This window comes from Fragaria vesca, linkage group LG3 (assembly GCF_000184155.1).
Source record: "Fragaria vesca subsp. vesca linkage group LG3, FraVesHawaii_1.0, whole genome shotgun sequence".
In the NCBI taxonomy this organism is placed as follows: Eukaryota; Viridiplantae; Streptophyta; class Magnoliopsida; order Rosales; family Rosaceae; genus Fragaria; species Fragaria vesca.
Window position 1 is genome coordinate 2,523,911 of NC_020493.1, and position 18,213 is coordinate 2,542,123.

An 18,213-nucleotide genomic window follows, 5' to 3' on the forward strand; every position below is an offset into this window, starting at 1 on the left:
ATTTTGTATTATGTCGGTTAATTTGTCGATATATATTCTTGGTCATTTTATTATCAAGAATAAAGTTAAACAATTTAAAGAGACATGTGTCAATAGAATAAGAGAGTGGGCACTTTGATAAGCAAATAAAGGTAGTCGGCAAATTTGTATCCTTAATATATATAGATATATATAAAGTAATTCTACATTGTTTGTCTCACTGATTTTTCGAAGGGAATAAGCTTTCTTAAACGAGATTAAAGCTAGCTTTACTATCTTTTGCCTTAGACTTAAGTTGCTTAGTCTTTGAAAGAACAGTGAAAGAATGGATAATTTTTATCTCGACTATTGAAACATATACATTCTCCTACGTACATACCAACAAGTGAAACTTTCCTCATCAAGCGGTAACTTCAGTTCATTACCTCTACATATTGACTAATGAATCATGAAGTTCTGCCCTACACTAGTTAATTAAAGTTAATTACTGTGCGTGATTATAAAGCAATATAGTACGTTGAAGCAGAAGCAACCCAGGTGAATATTCCGGCCCTTTGCACACTCGACTTAATGACTCATGAATCAGATCGAATCATACTATTACCTTCGTTTTTCTTTTGCCCTTCCTCTTTCTTGGAGTGAAAGAAAGAGAAATATAGTTTCTTCTTTCGCCAACTTTCCATTCACGAGAGATGCAAATTTAGTTAACGTTCAAAAAGACATGTTTATTTACTCAACTGGGAAAATTTCATTCTCCTCGATCGACTCCTTCATGCTTCAATTTCTTTGTACTTTGGTCAGATTCCAATAAATTTAAGAAGAACTCTACCCCTAAGTTACTGTTGAATATTACTTAGTTGCACGTTGAAATTGGAAGTTAATTACTTCAATCATGCATAGCATGGTGGCCGGAATTGATCGTAGCACTACTAACAAAATGAAGCTTCACACAGATTTAAATAAGTGAAATATAACTATATCATACAGACATCTGTATGAGAAAGCTATTAATCATGCTACACTCACAAATTGTCTATCCGTGCTCTCTGGAGAGGGGGCTAATGCTTAATACACACAAATAAAAAAATGAAATAGAGAAGTTATTATTGTATTATTGTATAAAATAACGTGAGCCCAAAAAAGTCTATTCCACACGGTTATGTGTCATTGAGAGTTTGTCACAGATAACCGTAAGTTTAAAGTAATAAGTGAGAATAAAATCCGTGTGAGATGTTTTTTTTGCTAGTAGTGTAGGCCAACTAGTGAAATAGAGAAGCATTACATGTAAATATTAGGTATCTTACATGGAGATCGATCGAATTCAACTAATTAGGCCAAAGAGAAACCAGAACGTCGACCCCTTAATTTGACCCTAGCTAGAAAAAGGCAGCCAGCAAATTTGCAATGTGGATAAGGCCAGGTTGACTGTAGGACTATAACTACGTGGGAATGATTAGACAAAAGAGCTCTCCGACATACATATACACTGTGTTTTACCTAATTTCCTTGCTGCTTTCCCAGGTGGCCTTGCTTCGATTCGATCACGTAAACATTGTCAAAGACGTTTCTCAGGACCCGTCGGAAAGTTTGATCGATCTCTACACGTACTACGGATACTAATTTACCCTTTTGAACTTTTGTTTTGTATACTGTCAAATTTAGCTTCCTGTGATTATCTCACGTGCAGAAATAGATTGGCTTTGGATCGAGCTCATTAGGGTTCTTAATTGATAGAAAAGCAACCAAGAAGCTTCAATTGGATCAACTTGATGATCGATCAGAAAACATGCCCAGGAAATTAAAGAATCAGAGTTGTCGGGCGGTAGTGATTGTTTGTGTTGGTAAGGTATATCTCATTGCATGCATGACATCTCAATTATATATGAGATTTTCGTGTACCAGAAAATAGAAATTAGATTCGATCCTTGAATGGTCATGTTATTTTCGTGTGTGTGAAAATTAATCGGAACATATACTGTTTTTAATGATATCTTACTTGTCTCCAGTAAGCTATTTCAATGTTATTCTAATCAAATTAAGGTATAAAACGAAACCCTAAGCTCAAAACATGAACATCAAGTCGCAAAACATTACGTATAACTTTAGACAAAGCGTCAAAGCGAAGATCATCACCATCGACTAACACATTGATGCTTTTGTTTTTTTGTTTTTCATGCAAGTTGGAATGGATTTCAGCTGACGATGGATTTATATTTATACCCTAATGGAACAAAACTTATGAATAATAAACCTTTAGTTTCATACACATGCATTAGTTTTGAACATAATTAAGGCAAGATACAGACCAGTTCATCCGATTGGTTCGATAATATATATCACGTACTCCCACCAACAGTACAGTTATTAATATATTTTTGGATGAGGTTACTTAACCAACAATACAAGAGCTTTACATAATAATATATGCATCATCATCACCAATCAACATGACTGGGTAGCTCTGTGTTAATCGTATATGGTGTGTCACCATAGCTACATTACCAGGTGGAACGTACGTTCGTGGTTGGAGGGTAAAAGATGAACGAAGAGTCAAGAACTTTGAGATGAACTTTGTAAAATCTAATCTGCAACACTTTGTAAGAGCTATAGACAAGATTGTGCAGAAGTCTTTTAGCAATTTGTAAACAAGTGAGGCAATCCCCAGCCAAGCATGTGGCCTCACACACTGCTAAACGAGATAAAAAGAAAGGCTTACCATTTACAAAGGTAAAAGTTCCTTTGATTTTAAACTTTAAAGCCACCAATGCTCGGTCTCTTTGCCATCATCGAACTTTTGCCAAATATTGAAAGCTTTCATCATTCTATCTACCTCTCTAGCTCGTTCCCCCATCTTCCTACGATCTTTACGTCGATTAATGAATCAATTTATGTTAAACTAGCTAGTTCCAAAATCATTTTATCGGGACACAAAAATTCCTAGATATTATGATTTTTGATTTGGTCCCAAATGGCCAAATCAACACGTATGATCGATGCTGATAGACAAATACACCTAAAATTAGTCCATCCAAGCCAAAAAAGAAAAAAGGAAATTAATTTTGTGAAGGCATCTTTAATCAGTGGATGAATCAGAAAGATGCATGGAGGACCAAGATCATGTCCTTTTCCGTTAAGTAATGTTAAGATGGTCAATGCTTTCTTTGTTCCATGGATCCACAAGGATTTGTATGCGTAAGGGATCAGAGGGGGTCGAGTAGATAGACAAATCTGGTGACAAGAAGTCTTGCAAATCAAAGAACATGCATGCTTTTTGTTAAAGGAAGAAGAAGCAACATGGAATTGAAGAAGAAAAGGGATCGAGAGCGAGCTCAAAAGCAATGAGCTAGTGCAAATGCAATGCATTGACACATCTTTCACACATATATGGAGCTCCACATGTCTATGTTTTTGCCCAAAGACATTCTTCTTTTCCAGCATTCTTTCTTTCTAGACTTAATCAGGTGCATCATGCACATATGGTTTGAGAAACTGAAGCTTGAGCTAGATCATCCATATTTCTAAAGGTAATTAGCTAACGCAAGCATGTATTCCGGTGCTTCGATCATGAACAGTAAATAGCAACAAGGTAAAGCAAGTTATCATGATCGATAAGATAAGTCGATTGAAGAAGATTAATTAAAGGTTGAAAAGCAAGAGTGGTTATTGGGTTTCTGTCTATATAGAATCGTAAATTTGGTGATAAGGAAGTAAGCCTTAGTCTTTTGTGATAGTAGCAGATATCTTTTGCTTTTTAGCTTACGATAGCTGGTACCCATCTAATCTAAGCATGGTAGCATGGTCTTGTATATAGTTTGGCCAAGTTGATCGCGAGAGCTGCATTTCAGACATGATTAAAGTAGAATACCTCATCATGTTGGAGACTTGATGTTGATGATCGATCAACTCGATGTGGGAGACTGGGAGAGTAAAACCCTAGCTAGTCTCCATAGGCCGGCCGTTGAAAACAAGTAGATAAATCCCAGTTAATAGTGTACATATACTCCCACACACACTCATAGGTCTTGATCTTCCTCTATCAATAGGTTTGATGACTTTGATCTAAGTTTTATTCGTGTAGAATCCCTTGCTTATTCCATCGGGCAGCCGTAAACCCAGTACGTACTGCACCATCCTTCTTTTTTCTTTCTTTTTTGAAGTATGGGTTTGTTTTGACCTCTGATTATTAGTATTGTTATAACACTTGTTGTAAATTTTACAAGGATGTGATATCCTTCTATCCAGTGAAAAAAAGAACTATCAAACCATCAAAGAAAACCGTACCCTATCTAGATTTTATACAAATACAACAGTCATTAACAGCCGACCTTTTGATTTGAAATTATAATGATTCATATCATACAACTAATGACTTACGAATAGACATATAACTAATGACTTACGAATAGACATATAACTAATGACTTACGAATAGACATATAGTGCTTGTCGATCTGAAAACTTTAAAGGGATCATTTGTATTCAGCTAGGGATTGTTCATGGATTGGGCACCAAGCACTTTGCCATGATCAACTTGGAAGCGAATTGAAGCCCAATAAGCCACTTTATGTTTTAAACCTAACTTTAGTCTAGAACCACAGTCCAGATACTAAACTGGCCAGCGTAAATTATATTGATTGGATCACTGGACCGGGACAGCGGGTGTTCTAAACTTCTAATAGCAGCTTCCTTTTTTATAAGAAGAAAAAAATTACAACGAGAATTTACAAATACAAGACAACTAAGACTAAATCAAATTATAGAGCTTCGGTAGCTTGAAGAGGAATGGAGTGAGACTTGATCTTGGTGTTAGGTAAAGCGTGTCAAACTTTGAGCCATAACATATGATGTGACCAAGTTGGTTTCTCGCAAGACACGAGATCGATATTGATACATTTGTAGAGCACTTGATCAGACTTTGAACTTTACAAACCAATGATACATCGGTAAACATTACATCCATCTTTGATACATTGAATAACTAACAACGAGCCACCTTTAACTAGAACTTGATTAAGATTGCATCTTATGTTAAAGAGCGACAAACGTGGCCCGTGGATCATTATTGTATAGACATTATTCCAGCTTAACCACCCTTAATGTGTTGGGTTTTAATCACAAAAAGTCTCGGTTTAATTATGAATGATCCACCCACTTATAAGTTATATGTTATTTGTCACTTTTCGATGTGAGATATCTCCTCCGACATCTCATAGCTGCAAACAGGCCATCCATCAACGCATACCACTCAGTTTGAAGAAGATTTGGAGAGAAAAGAAGCTACGCTCCATCAATAATATGGTTACCATGAGAGTCTCGAATCACAAAGCCAACAACACATGAGCCAACATTTACAGAGCCATTGAAAATGAAGCGATATCATACTATATATCTTGAAAAGTCGCAATCGTTATTGTTGCACAAACACAAAACACAATGAATACTCATCACGCCCATCACAGTTCCAACTGCTCAAAAAACACTACTCGCATTCAGTCACGCCAAACCTCAAACCCCCATTAAAATTCGCCCCATGGGCCACTCTTGCCAATCTCATTCTTGCTATTAATTCATGAAGATAAATCAAGACATACCAAATATCAAGTACCCAAGTCCGAACCTTAGTAGCCAAACATCTACAACACACGTCATCATTACTCATTCGTACGAAAAAAACATTCTCAATTTCATTTTATTCTTTACCGTTTTCTCTCTATGTATATTTTTCGAGTCGGTATTAATTTATTTTTCTTTAAAATATCGATTTTTTTTTATTTTTTTACGCTCTCTCTTTTTTCTCTCATATCGGGGTCTATCAGCTGCTTCTCAAATCTTCGGTTTTTTCTTCTTCTTCTTCCTCCTCCCCATCTCGCTTTCTCTCTATCTCTGTCACACTCTTAAAACAATGCTCTGTTGCTGAGAGTTTGATGTCTCTCCCCACCAAACGCTCCTCATCAACCACCACCACCTCCTCCTCTTCTTCTTCCTCTTCTCCTCTCACATCTCCTCCGATGAAAAAGGCCAAGTCTCAGTCCCAGCCCGACTCCAAAAACGGCCTCTTCCACCACCATCACAACTCCTCCGACAACGACGACGACGGCCGCCGCGCCCAGCCCGACAATTTGTCCCGCAAAAAGGCCCAGCCCCCTCAGCCCGGCAAGAAGCAGTTCGTCATCAAACCCTTCAAAGGTTGATCCCAAAGCTCCAGTCTTTAGGGCTTAATTTCACCTTTCTGTAATTGCGTTAATGTCAATTTTGCGTTTACTGGGGTTGGACATGGTCTTTGATTTTGGGTATTGGGTGATTTGTTGGGGTTAGGTTTTTTTGGGGTTTTGTGCTAGGTCGGTGTGTCTCATTGTTTCTTACCTGTGTTCTTAATTTACTGTTTGAGGTTGTTATTTCAGCTCTGCTATTGGTTTTGACCCTGGTGTCTTGAATTTTGGATTGAAAATTGGGAAATTTGTATGCTTTGGTGTAAGAATGTTATATTTTCGGTTACTGTGTAGGAGTTGGTTACTTGGTATGGTCAGTGATGAATGTAGTGAGGCTCTGATTTTCAGAGATGTTGTTTTGCCCGCAAAGTAGTTGGTACTTTGGAATGGTTTGGTTAAAATTAGTGATTATGCTTAATACAGGAGTTTGCATAGCAGTGGGGACTATTATGGTTCATGGCGTTTTTGTTTAGGCTTATATAGGTTGCAAGTTCTGTCTATGATAACTGATCATTGAGGATTCTAGGTCCTGCATCCTAATAGGTTGGATGCAATGTCTATTCTGCCATTTGACGCCGAACTTTCGGATCCCAAGTGCATATATTAGTTGAAAGATAGGGTTTGTGTGTTGCCATGCGAGCAATGACATATTTGCACTTCTCATCTTAATCTGTCCTATTTTGTTGAGGATCAAGTGTAATTGTAATTTTATTCCCTAATTCATGTTTTAGATGATTAGATGGGCATCCTCGTGCAAATGAAAATCTACCTTTTGTAATAATTGTTTTGGTGAACCTGAAAATGAACTATATGGTGATTAAGATTTGCCTTGTCCATTTTCTGACCCCTACTGTTGTCCTGTATTACTATTATGAAGTAGGATTTGATATCGGAAGATGTACACGCTTTCTCATGTTCATACTATTTGTCTCTTACTATGGGCTTGTGTAGAGTCTTATCTTCTGTGGACATCTGTCACTTCCAAATACTGAAAATTATGCATCGGAAGTCCTATATTATTCATTCATTGTGTTGCATATGTCTATTAAACTTTGGCCAACGAAGATTGTAGATGGTGGAAACTGTTAATAGAGGCAAGTTTATGAAATCTGAGAATTGGTTACATATTGAAAGTTTAATGACACATTTCATCTTATTTTCAATTTGAAAGCCAAACCGGCTGTACCCAAAAATCTTGAAGAGGAAACATGGGAAATACTGAAGTCTGCCATTTGTGCTATATTCGAAAAGAAACCCGTTTCATGCGTCTTGGAGGAACTTTATCAGGTAGAGTCATATTTCTCTTCGTTTATAATACAACTGCTCGTTACAGTGTTAGTGTCTCATATGCACTAGGAACTAACAACAAACAAATTATTGTCTTTCAGGCTGTTTATAATCTTTGTGTGCACAAGATGGGAGGGAGTCTGTATCAGCGAATCGAAAAAGAGTGCGAAAGACACATAGCAGCGGCACTGCAGTCATTGGTTGGCCAAAGCCCAGATTTGGTGGTGTTCTTATCACTTGTCGAGAGATGTTGGCAGGATCTCTGTGCTCAAATATTGATGATACGCGATATAGCCCTGTATCTTGATAGAACTTATGTGAAACAAACACCAAATGTGCGTTCATTGTGGGACATGGGTTTGCAACTCTTCCGGAAACATCTTTCCCTCTCACCAGAAGTTGAGCACAAAATTGTCACTGGCCTTTTAAGAATGATTGAGAAAGAAAGGTATTTATATTCCACCAATTTTTGGTAACGTCATGTCATATAAAGGGTATTCCCTATGCTTTTTGTGGGAAGTTGATTCGGAAAGAGTACGTGTCAAAAGCATCTAAATGTTCAAGATTGTAATTATTTCTAAAATGGCTGGACCATGACTATTCGATGTTGAAAATATTTGGACATCTAACTAAAATTTCTTACTGTGTTTGTTTATAAAATAATCTAGTGCAAGTGAGATTTTCCTTTAATCTATTGACATAAAACAAGTCTCGGTCTATTGTTGGTATAGTAATGTGAAATATGGTGGTTTTGGTTTTCCAGATTAGGTGAAGCTGTGGCTAGGACTCTCATTAACCATCTAACGAAGATGTTTATAGCTTTAGGAATGTATTGGGAGAGCTTTGAGAAGCCATTTCTTGAGTGTAGTTCTGAATTTTATGGTACCGAAGGAGTGAAATACATGCAGCAATCAGATGTTCCCGAGTACTTGAAACATGTTGAGGTGCATTCTCTCTCTCTCTCTCTCTCTCTCTCTCTATGTTTGTGTGTGTGTGTGTTCCTATGTGTGCTTAAACTCTATTTGACTATACATTTTTGTCATAATGAGGTGTTCCAAGAACTTTGCGGTTCTAGTGTGTCCCTTTCACCCTACTAATGCTACTCTTTGAATATTTTTGCATGACGTGATGCAGAAACGGTTGCATGAAGAACATGAAAGATGTTTACTCTACTTGGATGCAAGCACAAGAAAGCCATTGGTTGCAACTGCAGAAAAGCAGCTTCTAGAGCTCCATATACCTGGCATACTCGACAAGGTTTGATCTCTTTGTCATTGTAGTTATTCTAACTTACTTATTTCCCCCATTGTGTATTAATAATATTTAATTGTCTATTATTTTTATGTATAAATTCAAGGGGTTCACGATGCTGATGGATGGGAATCGCATTGAGGACCTTCAGAGGATGTACACTCTTTTCTTAAGAGTAAATGCTCTTGAAGCACTCAAGCAAGCCCTTAGCTCATACATTAGGAAGACAGGGCAGAAAATGATCATGGATGAAGAAAAAGATAAAGACATGGTTTCTTCGCTTTTGGAGTTTAAGGCTTCTCTTGACACTATATGGGAAGAAAGTTTTTCCAAGAATGAAGCATTTTGCATCACTATAAAGGACGCATTTGAGCATCTTATAAATCTCCGCCAGGTAACATTTCATTTAAATCACTTCTCTCTTTGTTTCATGTGTCTTTCTTGATAATAAAATGAAGTTGTCATGATAAACACTACAAAAACTAGGAATTGACTTATTATACATGATGAAAGGTGCAGAAGAACAATTTAGCAAAGTAAATAACAGTTGTTTAGAAATAATGAATTTAGTTCTAATGTGATAGTCATTTCTATCATAATTAACCATGTAGAATTATTTCTACGTCTCAGTGAATGAAACTAGTCTTATTCTCTTTCCCTCCCTATTCCGTGTGTTTGCGATTCAACTTTCAATAGTTTATCATCATAGCTTATCCTTGTTGACTATTAAGCCAAGTGTTATTCTTCCTATGACAGAATCGACCTGCTGAGCTTATTGCAAAGTTTCTGGACGAGAAGCTTCGAGCTGGGAACAAGGGTACTTCCGAAGAGGAACTTGAGGGCACACTTGATAAAGTTTTGGTTTTATTTAGGTTTATACAGGTAAGATCAATGTGTTAATGATCCAAATGAATAAGTTGACCCTTTGATTAGCTAGAAGGGTAAGGAATCTGTTAATGATCCAAATGAATCTGTTACTGGGATTTGCAACTTTTTGTTACTAACTTATGTGCAAAGTGACACTCACAAGACATTCGTTTTGGCCAATCCAGGGTAAGGATGTGTTTGAAGCATTTTACAAGAAGGATCTTGCAAAAAGACTACTTTTGGGAAAAAGTGCTTCTATTGATGCTGAGAAGTCGATGATTTCCAAGGTTAATGATAGATTTATCTTTTTCTGACTTGTATACTTAGCGACTTTCTGTCTCTTTGTTGAAGTAACAAATTATTTTGTCATTACAGCTGAAGACCGAGTGTGGCAGTCAGTTTACAAACAAACTCGAAGGAATGTTTAAGGTGTGCATGTTGCTACATCATCTGATATCTCCAAGAGTAGTTAGTCAATATTGCTTCCTAGTATCTCATGTGAAGGGGATGGTAGAATTATGTCCAACTAACTGGCCTCAATCTTATTTTATTGGACTGACAAGAGATATCAGATTGACTAGTTTTCTTTTTTTGGGAATAAATGTGGGGTTCAGCCACTTGGGTTGTTTGTGTTACTCTCGCACTAGTTTTTGTATTAACTTAAGCTATGGCACGTTACATTCTACAATGGGCTGTAGTTACAATAGTATTAATCAAGACTTATTTTAATGTGGGATTGGAATATTTTAAAGAACCATAGGAGATTTTTTATTACTCTCAAGCCTTTCTTTACTTAATCCTTCAAACTTTAGAATGGCCAGCCTGAGTGGATACCTCACCGCTGCACTTTTGCGCTCCACCCACTTCTCCTCTACCAAACGAAAGCTCCACCATCCCTTTTCACCTCCACCCCTTTCTTTTCTACATGTAATCCTCACTATGTTTCTAACAGTCAAAACTAGTAACCAGTTATTGCTGCTCTTTCATAAATGCTGTCTACAATCCACTTCTAGATGTCTATTCATTCTTTGTAATAGTTAGTTTGTGATTCTATATATCTGAGCATATGTGCCAAGTTTTCTTTGGATTTTAATGTCTTATTCCTTGCATGCTTTGTATGTACACTATCCAGGATATTGAATTGTCGAAAGAGATAAATGAGTCCTTCAGACAGTCGTCCCAGGCCAGGACAAAACTCCCATCAGGGATTGAGCTGAGTGTTCATGTCCTTACCTCGGGGTACTTTTCAATTTTAATTATTTTCTTTATTTTAATAAGATTTTACATAAACATTATTATTATTTTCTTTACTTGGTGTTGTCTGCAAAAGGCCCTTTACGCGCTACATGTGAAGACTATATTTGCACCTAATATATTGTTATTGATATTTTAAACGCCACCAGTTGGTGGAGAACTGAAGGAACCTATAATGGGGAACTTTACCTAAATCTTGCCTTATTTTCTTTACAATCTTTATTCACTCCACCCTAGGAGTAATTATTGTTTTGATGGTTGGATACAGGTACTGGCCAACATACACTCCCATGGATGTGAGACTTCCTCATGAGTTGAATGTTTATCAGGTTCAGTAAACGCTACACAACAGATGCTTTATTTGCTGGCACCGTTAATGTGCTTTTTACAATTGTCTAACTCTGTGTTCCCTTTTCACCTTTCACAATAGGATATTTTCAAAGAGTTTTACTTGAGCAAGTACAGCGGTAGGCGTTTAATGTGGCAAAATTCATTAGGTCACTGTGTGTTAAAAGCAGAGTTTCCTAAAGGCAGAAAGGAGCTTGCAGTTTCTCTGTTTCAGGTTTGTCACTTGTAGGCTGTATATACTTTAGTTTACCAGCTTTCATTTTTATTCCTCTGTAGGATTCTATACGGTACTCTTCCAAGTGGATAAATGATATTTTTTTGGCTTTCCAGACTGTTGTTTTGATGCTTTTTAATGATGCCGAGAAGCTAAGCTTTCAAGACATTAAGGATTCCACTAGCATTGAAGACAAGGAACTTCGAAGAACTCTGCAGTCACTTGCATGTGGAAAAGTTCGCGTCCTGCAAAAGGTGGGTGCGGTTCTGGTCATTTATTGCAGGATTCATATATGAAAGCTTTATCAGCAATTTCGAGTCTTCTCCTTACTTTCTGTGTTTTTTGCCTTTGAAATGTGTTACAGTTACCCAAAGGAAGAGACGTGGAGGATAACGATTCATTCACATTCAATGATACATTTACAGCTCCTCTCTACCGTATTAAGGTACATAGCTCTGTACCTCCTGTAGTAAAAGAGTACCGGTGCAATCAGAAGTCAGCTTAACTGGCTGAGTAGTTTTAAAATGAAGTTGTAAATCTAAAGCATCTGTCAATTTTCTACTCTGTACAAAGCCACGAGAGAATGACCTCGTTTTGAGTTGCATTCCTCATGACGATGGGCTTAAACGTGATTTCTTCGCGTGCAGGTAAATGCAATCCAAATGAAGGAAACAGTGGAGGAGAACACAAGCACAACTGAAAGAGTATTCCAAGACCGCCAATATCAGGTTAACCTTGGTTTATGTTCCAGATGTTTCCTTTCACATGGTAGTCTTGTTCCACATTCCACAGTTAGATAGGTTTCTCTCTAGTTGACAATCTTTGCTTTTCCTGATGCAGATTGATGCTGCTATTGTTCGGATAATGAAAACTAGGAAGCTGCTGAGTCACACAATTCTGATAACTGAACTTTTCCAGCAGGTAAACTTGGCATTTGATATTATAAGAGTTTATATAGTATTTTTGGACATGGCAACCATTGGTGGCAATCATGCTGTGTGATTTATGTCATATCATTGCCTTCTTGCTGATGGGGAGGAATGAACTCCTTCGAGGCTTTGGCTTTTCTAAATAAGAGAAATGCTGAGATATAGAACTCCTTTTGGTGGGGGAAGTTTGAGCCAACTTGCGTGTTGTGTTTGTTTTGGTTGAGCAGCTTAAGTTCCCCATAAAGCCGGCAGATTTGAAGAAAAGGATTGAGAGCCTGATTGACAGGGAGTACCTAGAACGGGACAAGAACAATCCACAAGTCTACAACTACCTTGCATAAGTATCCTTTTTGAAGTTTCTCCTTGTAAATGACATGGGAAGACTTCGATTTCTTTCTCAAGGATGAAAGAGAGAAAGAGGCAGGATTTCGAGTCCGACTTCAACTCGGTCCGGTATCTGAAATTTATGTACAGTGACTTTGTAGTTTTTGCAGTTTTGTTGCGGTCAGTACTGAACCACTGATTGCAAAGAATATTTATTTTCCCCTTTCTTATTTCTATTCCTGTGGAAGAATTGTGTACTTGAATGAATGAGAGTACTTCCTTTTTTTCTTTTTTCTGAAATAGGAATATATATAAAAACAGAGGAAAAAGAAATTCTAGCTCGGTCTCTTTCCACCATATAATCGTATATGTATCTTGATATCATGTGATTGTACACCTTCTCGAGCTGACTTGTACTTTTTAGCTACATCGACCTAACTTGATAGTAGCCGAGCTTCTCATCCTCCCCAATCCAAAGAGTTTTCAAACTATGCAAAATAGTCATGCATTAAGAAAAGAAAATCACAATGAGAACCCCTCGTTACAACCGAAACCAGTCTAAGCTAAACCACTACTGTACTAGGGTGGATTGTGTTCCTTCAGAGACTTCTCTAGCTGTAACTTATGACTCTGTAAGTTGTGCGTTAGAAATACCTCTCTTTAGTGTTCTTTTCTCCACCAAAAAAAAAATTGAAACCAGTCAAACTACCCGGCAAGAAAGTTTGCTTCACCATAGATATGGCGGAAAGAGGTTACAACAACCCAGCAGACGTAGTGTATAGAGTAAATAGTTTGGATGTATGTCTACTGAGTTAGTAACTAATCAATTATGCAATCAGAAAAATCCTCCTTAAATATAATTCACAACGATTAAAAACAAAACAACTCTGATTTAAATTTTTCTTTTTTCCGCCTTTAGATTTACCTTACATTTAAGGATGGTTGAGAATGATTTTCTTCATCCGTTACTGACCAAGTGAACACTAACTTGTGACGCTTTGCTTTCTAGTTGGAATTAAAATTGGAATTAAACTCATCACTGCATTCAGAAAAAGCAATACAATAACTCATAACACAAACTACAATTCTTGATTCCAATTACATTTCGATCTGAATCAAACTCACAACGACCCCTTCACTTGGTAATCGAAGAAACCGCGGCCCTGGGATTATCGTCGTCGTCGCCGCCGTGGACCTCCACATTGGTGACGGCGGAGGCGGGGTTGAGAGGGGCGCGGATGTCGTCGGGGTCGTAATCGGGATTGAGATTACGATCGATGGCTTCGCGGCCTTGTTCGAGGCACGGCTTGCAGGCGATCTCGATGGTGATCCAGCCCAGCACCACTCCCGCTATTGCTATCACTGCGCTTGTTATTGCGCCCATTTCTTCTTTGCTTCGTCTCTCAAAGTTTTTTACAGTATTGCTTACCACTCACTTATTCTCTCTCTTTGTAGATTTTTGTAAACAGAAATTTGAGGTGTTTTATAGCTGTGGGCCTTCAACTTTTGCAGATTCTCATTTTCGTCCTTCAATTTCTTGCTTTTTAATTTTGAGAGAAATCATAAAAGAAAATTACGTGACAATTAAAACATATTCTTAAAGCATATCTAACAGCTTCTCCATAGTCTTGGTTTTCTCACTTTTGGGGAAGATTTTGGTTGTTTTGCTCAAACAGATTCTCTAAATTTTTCTCTAAAATGTGGAATGTGATGAGAGAGAAAACCAAATAGCAAACTCTAAAATTTTAAATAATGATTTGGGAAATGATCATCAAATCTCTAAAATGGGAAATCTGTTGGAATTGAAGATGAAAAATTACTTGAAGCTCTGACTTTTGCTTTCCCATAATAGAAAAATTATGGAGATGTTTTTACAGTCATTACAATTTGAATGGAAACGATTGTGCGATTTTGTGCGCAAAGTGGTGTCATGGGTCACCCATGTAACGGAATGACAAGCCGAAATATTTTAGACCCTGCTAAAAATCCCGAGTTTCATAACCTCACCATACGTAGATCATTATTTTTCATGAAACAATAAAACTCGGAACAATTTATTTGATGATAGTTTATTATTTTCTTAATTTTTTATCCTTTTTTAGAATGGTTGTTCCCCATAATTTCATTTTCAGTTTTAAAAGTTTAGGATGCAAGACGCTTCCTCTTCTATTTTTGTTGGCCTCTCCCAAGTGTAGGAGAGTGATCATTAGTTTTTTCCTGTTTTATTTATACGGGTTCATCCTCTACATGTCCTCCTCGACCCCAAACTACGCTAATTTTTACATCAAATGCAGAACATGAAACATAGTTGCAAGAATCTGAGCTTTTGATGACTCAACTTAAATGAGTTAAAGCAGATCATAGTGGTCTTCAAACTTGGTTCAAAAAGACAATAACATTTGGTTCAAGGACAGCTAGCCGTACCTTTCACTAGTTTGTGCGCCCTTCTTTGAGATCAAAGCCTAACTTGATTAAGATCACAAAACTGTGATCAATCAGATGTTTCTCTATCCTCCCAGTTAGGCTGGGTTCCAACCGTTTAAAAAAAAAAAAAAAAAAAAATAAGTTTCTCTATCCACACACAATTGTAGGCCTTCAAATATCTAATGCAGATGCTTTTAGCTTGAAAGCTACTCATCTAAGATTCTAAGGTCATTTACTCGATGTTAATCTGGTTTATGTGGAGACGTCGTAACCAGATCATGTAGTACAGTAATGTACACCTGGTGATGTTAGGTAGGATTAAGCCGAGGATATCATCTGGCCACAACTCACTACAGTATAACTTGTGGACAAATCTTCAACTCAAAGCAGAAGTGTGTACTTGCATAAAGGTTTTCCAAGACAAGTGATTAACTAAATATTCCAGAACTGAATAGCCAACTGCTCTATGACAGAGGCATATCTGTGTTATCTGAAAACCATCTCCTTTTCTGTAACTGTGAGTTAATATCATTGAAAATGTGGTTTATACCTAGACCAATTATAGCTAGTTTCTAGGGATTAGGGAAAGTAAGAAACAACTAAACAAGCATGCTACAAATGGAGTTCATGCAAAAACCCAGGGTATTATAAAGGTGTAATGTTATAGCACAACCGTCACAAATTCAGTCACAAATTGAGAAAACAGGGTAAGGAAGAAATAAAAATAAAGATGAAGAGCCCTATACTTAAATACATTCCAAGAACCACTACAACCCCTTTTACACACAGACATTAGCTCTATAGCTCAAGTCTCTTATATAACTAATACATGCTTCAGGACATACAAAGTTGCACAACATAATATCAAAAATTGAAAAGCTAGGCAAAGAGGACCTGTGAGCTTGAAGGTGTCAAGTCAGACAAGTTATCTGGGGCATCAACCACATGCCATTGAACACTGAAGTACCACTTGTTGTCAGAAGAGCCTTTACGGCTAACCCTTGAGATGTTACCGACAGCAAGATGAAGGTTCCTACCAACGACACATATTGTACAATCATAAGAATTCACTGCAAAGGGTTTACATATCTGCTCAGGTAAAGGAGGGCCCTCTATTGTGTCCCAGGAATCAGTATCCACATCATAAACCTTAAGCTTCATTCTTTCAAGCTCTGAGACCACAAACAAATGACCATAAATCACCACACTTGAACCTGTCCATCCCTCTCTGAGTCCAACAGCCATACTCTCCCAATTATCAGTTCTTGGATCATAAACCTGACCCCTAGGAGATACATAGAAAGGCCACAACCAGCCTTCCGTAACCAGAAGCTTTCCATCGAGAACTGCCGCATCATAAGAAGACATATTTGTTCCCATGTTCGCAATGGGATGCCAACTCCCTTCAGCAGGATCCAAAACCTCAGCGGAGTCTAGCTCAAAAAGATCTGTGCTGTTTCCTCCAGCCACATAAATCATCCCATCAATCACTCCAGTTGCAAAAAAAGACCTAGCACTCACCATCTGGTTCACCACAGTCCATCGATTCTTCTGCATTTCATATTTCAGGACCAAATCCAGCGGACAATCCACATCAGAGACCAAACCACCACAAACAAAGAGAGTGCCCTCATGGGGAAGTGCAACACATCTGAACCCATGTGGACAAACTTTGTCTTTGCAAGGCATGGCGGGGATTGTGTGCCACGAGAAATGAGTGAGATCAAGAACCTGCCACTGAATCTTTCCAGTGCACTTGTGGAATGCAAAGACAAAAAGCCACGGGTCCTTAAACCCTACTTCTTTTCTTCGAGTGAAAAAACGCTCTTTACTACCAAACAGTAGATGCCAACGCTTGCAGACAGCTTTGCTTGCTGTGTGGCTTTCCACCGGAAGCCGAAGTAGACAGTTAAGCGCAACATCATCAGGTAGACCAGGAATGAGGGGTTCTCCCCTAAGTGATAACTCAATATCTGAAGAACGGTCCATCAAAGAAGATTGGATAACCGCTAGCCTAAACTTTGGGGATAATGTCATCTGAGAATCCCCTAGCTTGAGCACAGGCGCCTGTTGAGAGGACAACCGTACCCGTTGCATCTTTCTCTCTTCCCAAGATAATATACAAAGGCCCTTCTGAAGAAGACCTTATTCTGAATGCAATTTCTTGCCTATGTCACACCACCAAACAGAACCAAATCCGAAACCAGACTAAAGCTCTGAACTTTTGACAAATTTTGTGCATATAAACCAATCCCCAAATCCAAATTTAAACAAAACATACACACCAATTCCTTTTTCACAACAACACCTTCAACTTAAATACCTCAACATACACACAAAGCAACATCTAAACCATATGAACAACAGAGAATCAACATTTTTTCACTACATATACACAACAACCACTGCCCCCAATCAATCACACAATCAAAAGCTATAAAATTTCTCCCAGGCGACTGAAACAGAAAGCACCCAAAACTCAAAAGCCCATAAAAGCAATCAATACCTCAGAAGCAGCTCAAAAATCCAAGCTTCTCGTCCTGAACCGAAACACCCACAAAAACCCAGTTCAGGAATCACATAGATATGGACTTTTTGTGGGCTTTGGCAGCTTCAACATCCATCAAAAGCTAAAGCCAAAACACAACTATGGCTGCAGAGCAAAACAGTAGGAACTTAGAACAACAAGAAGAGGACAATTAAACCAGTAGGAACTTAGAACCGGAAGAAGGGTGAGAGGTGGATTATAAAGATGGTGACTTGATGCGATTTAGAGGGGGGCTCTGGTTTATTGAATCCATAGATAGGTAGAGAGAAGGGGGTGACCCGTCACACTATTCTTTCTTATAAAGGAAAGGACTTTTATATTTTGTGGCAAACATGGTTCTTTGATTCTAGATTAAGGAACAACCACGCGCCAAATGGCGCAAGTTAAGTTAAATTCGCGGTAAAAAGTGACAGAACTCACAGAAGAGTGTGCTCTGCAGAGAAGACAGGGTTGGAGAGTGGCTTCACTCGCCATAGTGAAAGTAAAAATCATTCTATTTTGGTTTTATGCATTATTTTCTTAACAAAAACACAATCAAATTTCCCAATTAAAAAAACACACATTTGATTAAGTTGTTTA

At 37.9% G+C, this 18,213-nt stretch overlaps 2 protein-coding genes across 2 annotated transcripts in view; one reads left to right on the forward strand and one right to left on the reverse strand.

Annotated features, from left to right (window-relative positions):
- The window catches only part of LOC101310880, a 1,534,871-nt gene that overhangs the window by 310,942 nt on the left and 1,205,716 nt on the right, over window positions 1-18,213 (forward strand). The window lies entirely within an intron of this gene.
- On the reverse strand, window positions 15,713-17,895 carry LOC101305438 (F-box/kelch-repeat protein At1g30090-like). The gene has a single exon (XM_004293530.1). The coding sequence runs from the start codon at window positions 17,181-17,183 to the stop codon at window positions 15,966-15,968; it is 1,218 nt and encodes a 405-aa protein (XP_004293578.1). The 5' UTR covers window positions 17,184-17,895; the 3' UTR covers window positions 15,713-15,965.

Excerpts from the sequence above, each read along its gene's own strand:
- LOC101305438 (XM_004293530.1), bottom strand. The coding sequence starts at position 17,183 with ATGCAACGGGTACGGTTGTCCTCTCAACAGGCGCCTGTGCTCAAGCTA.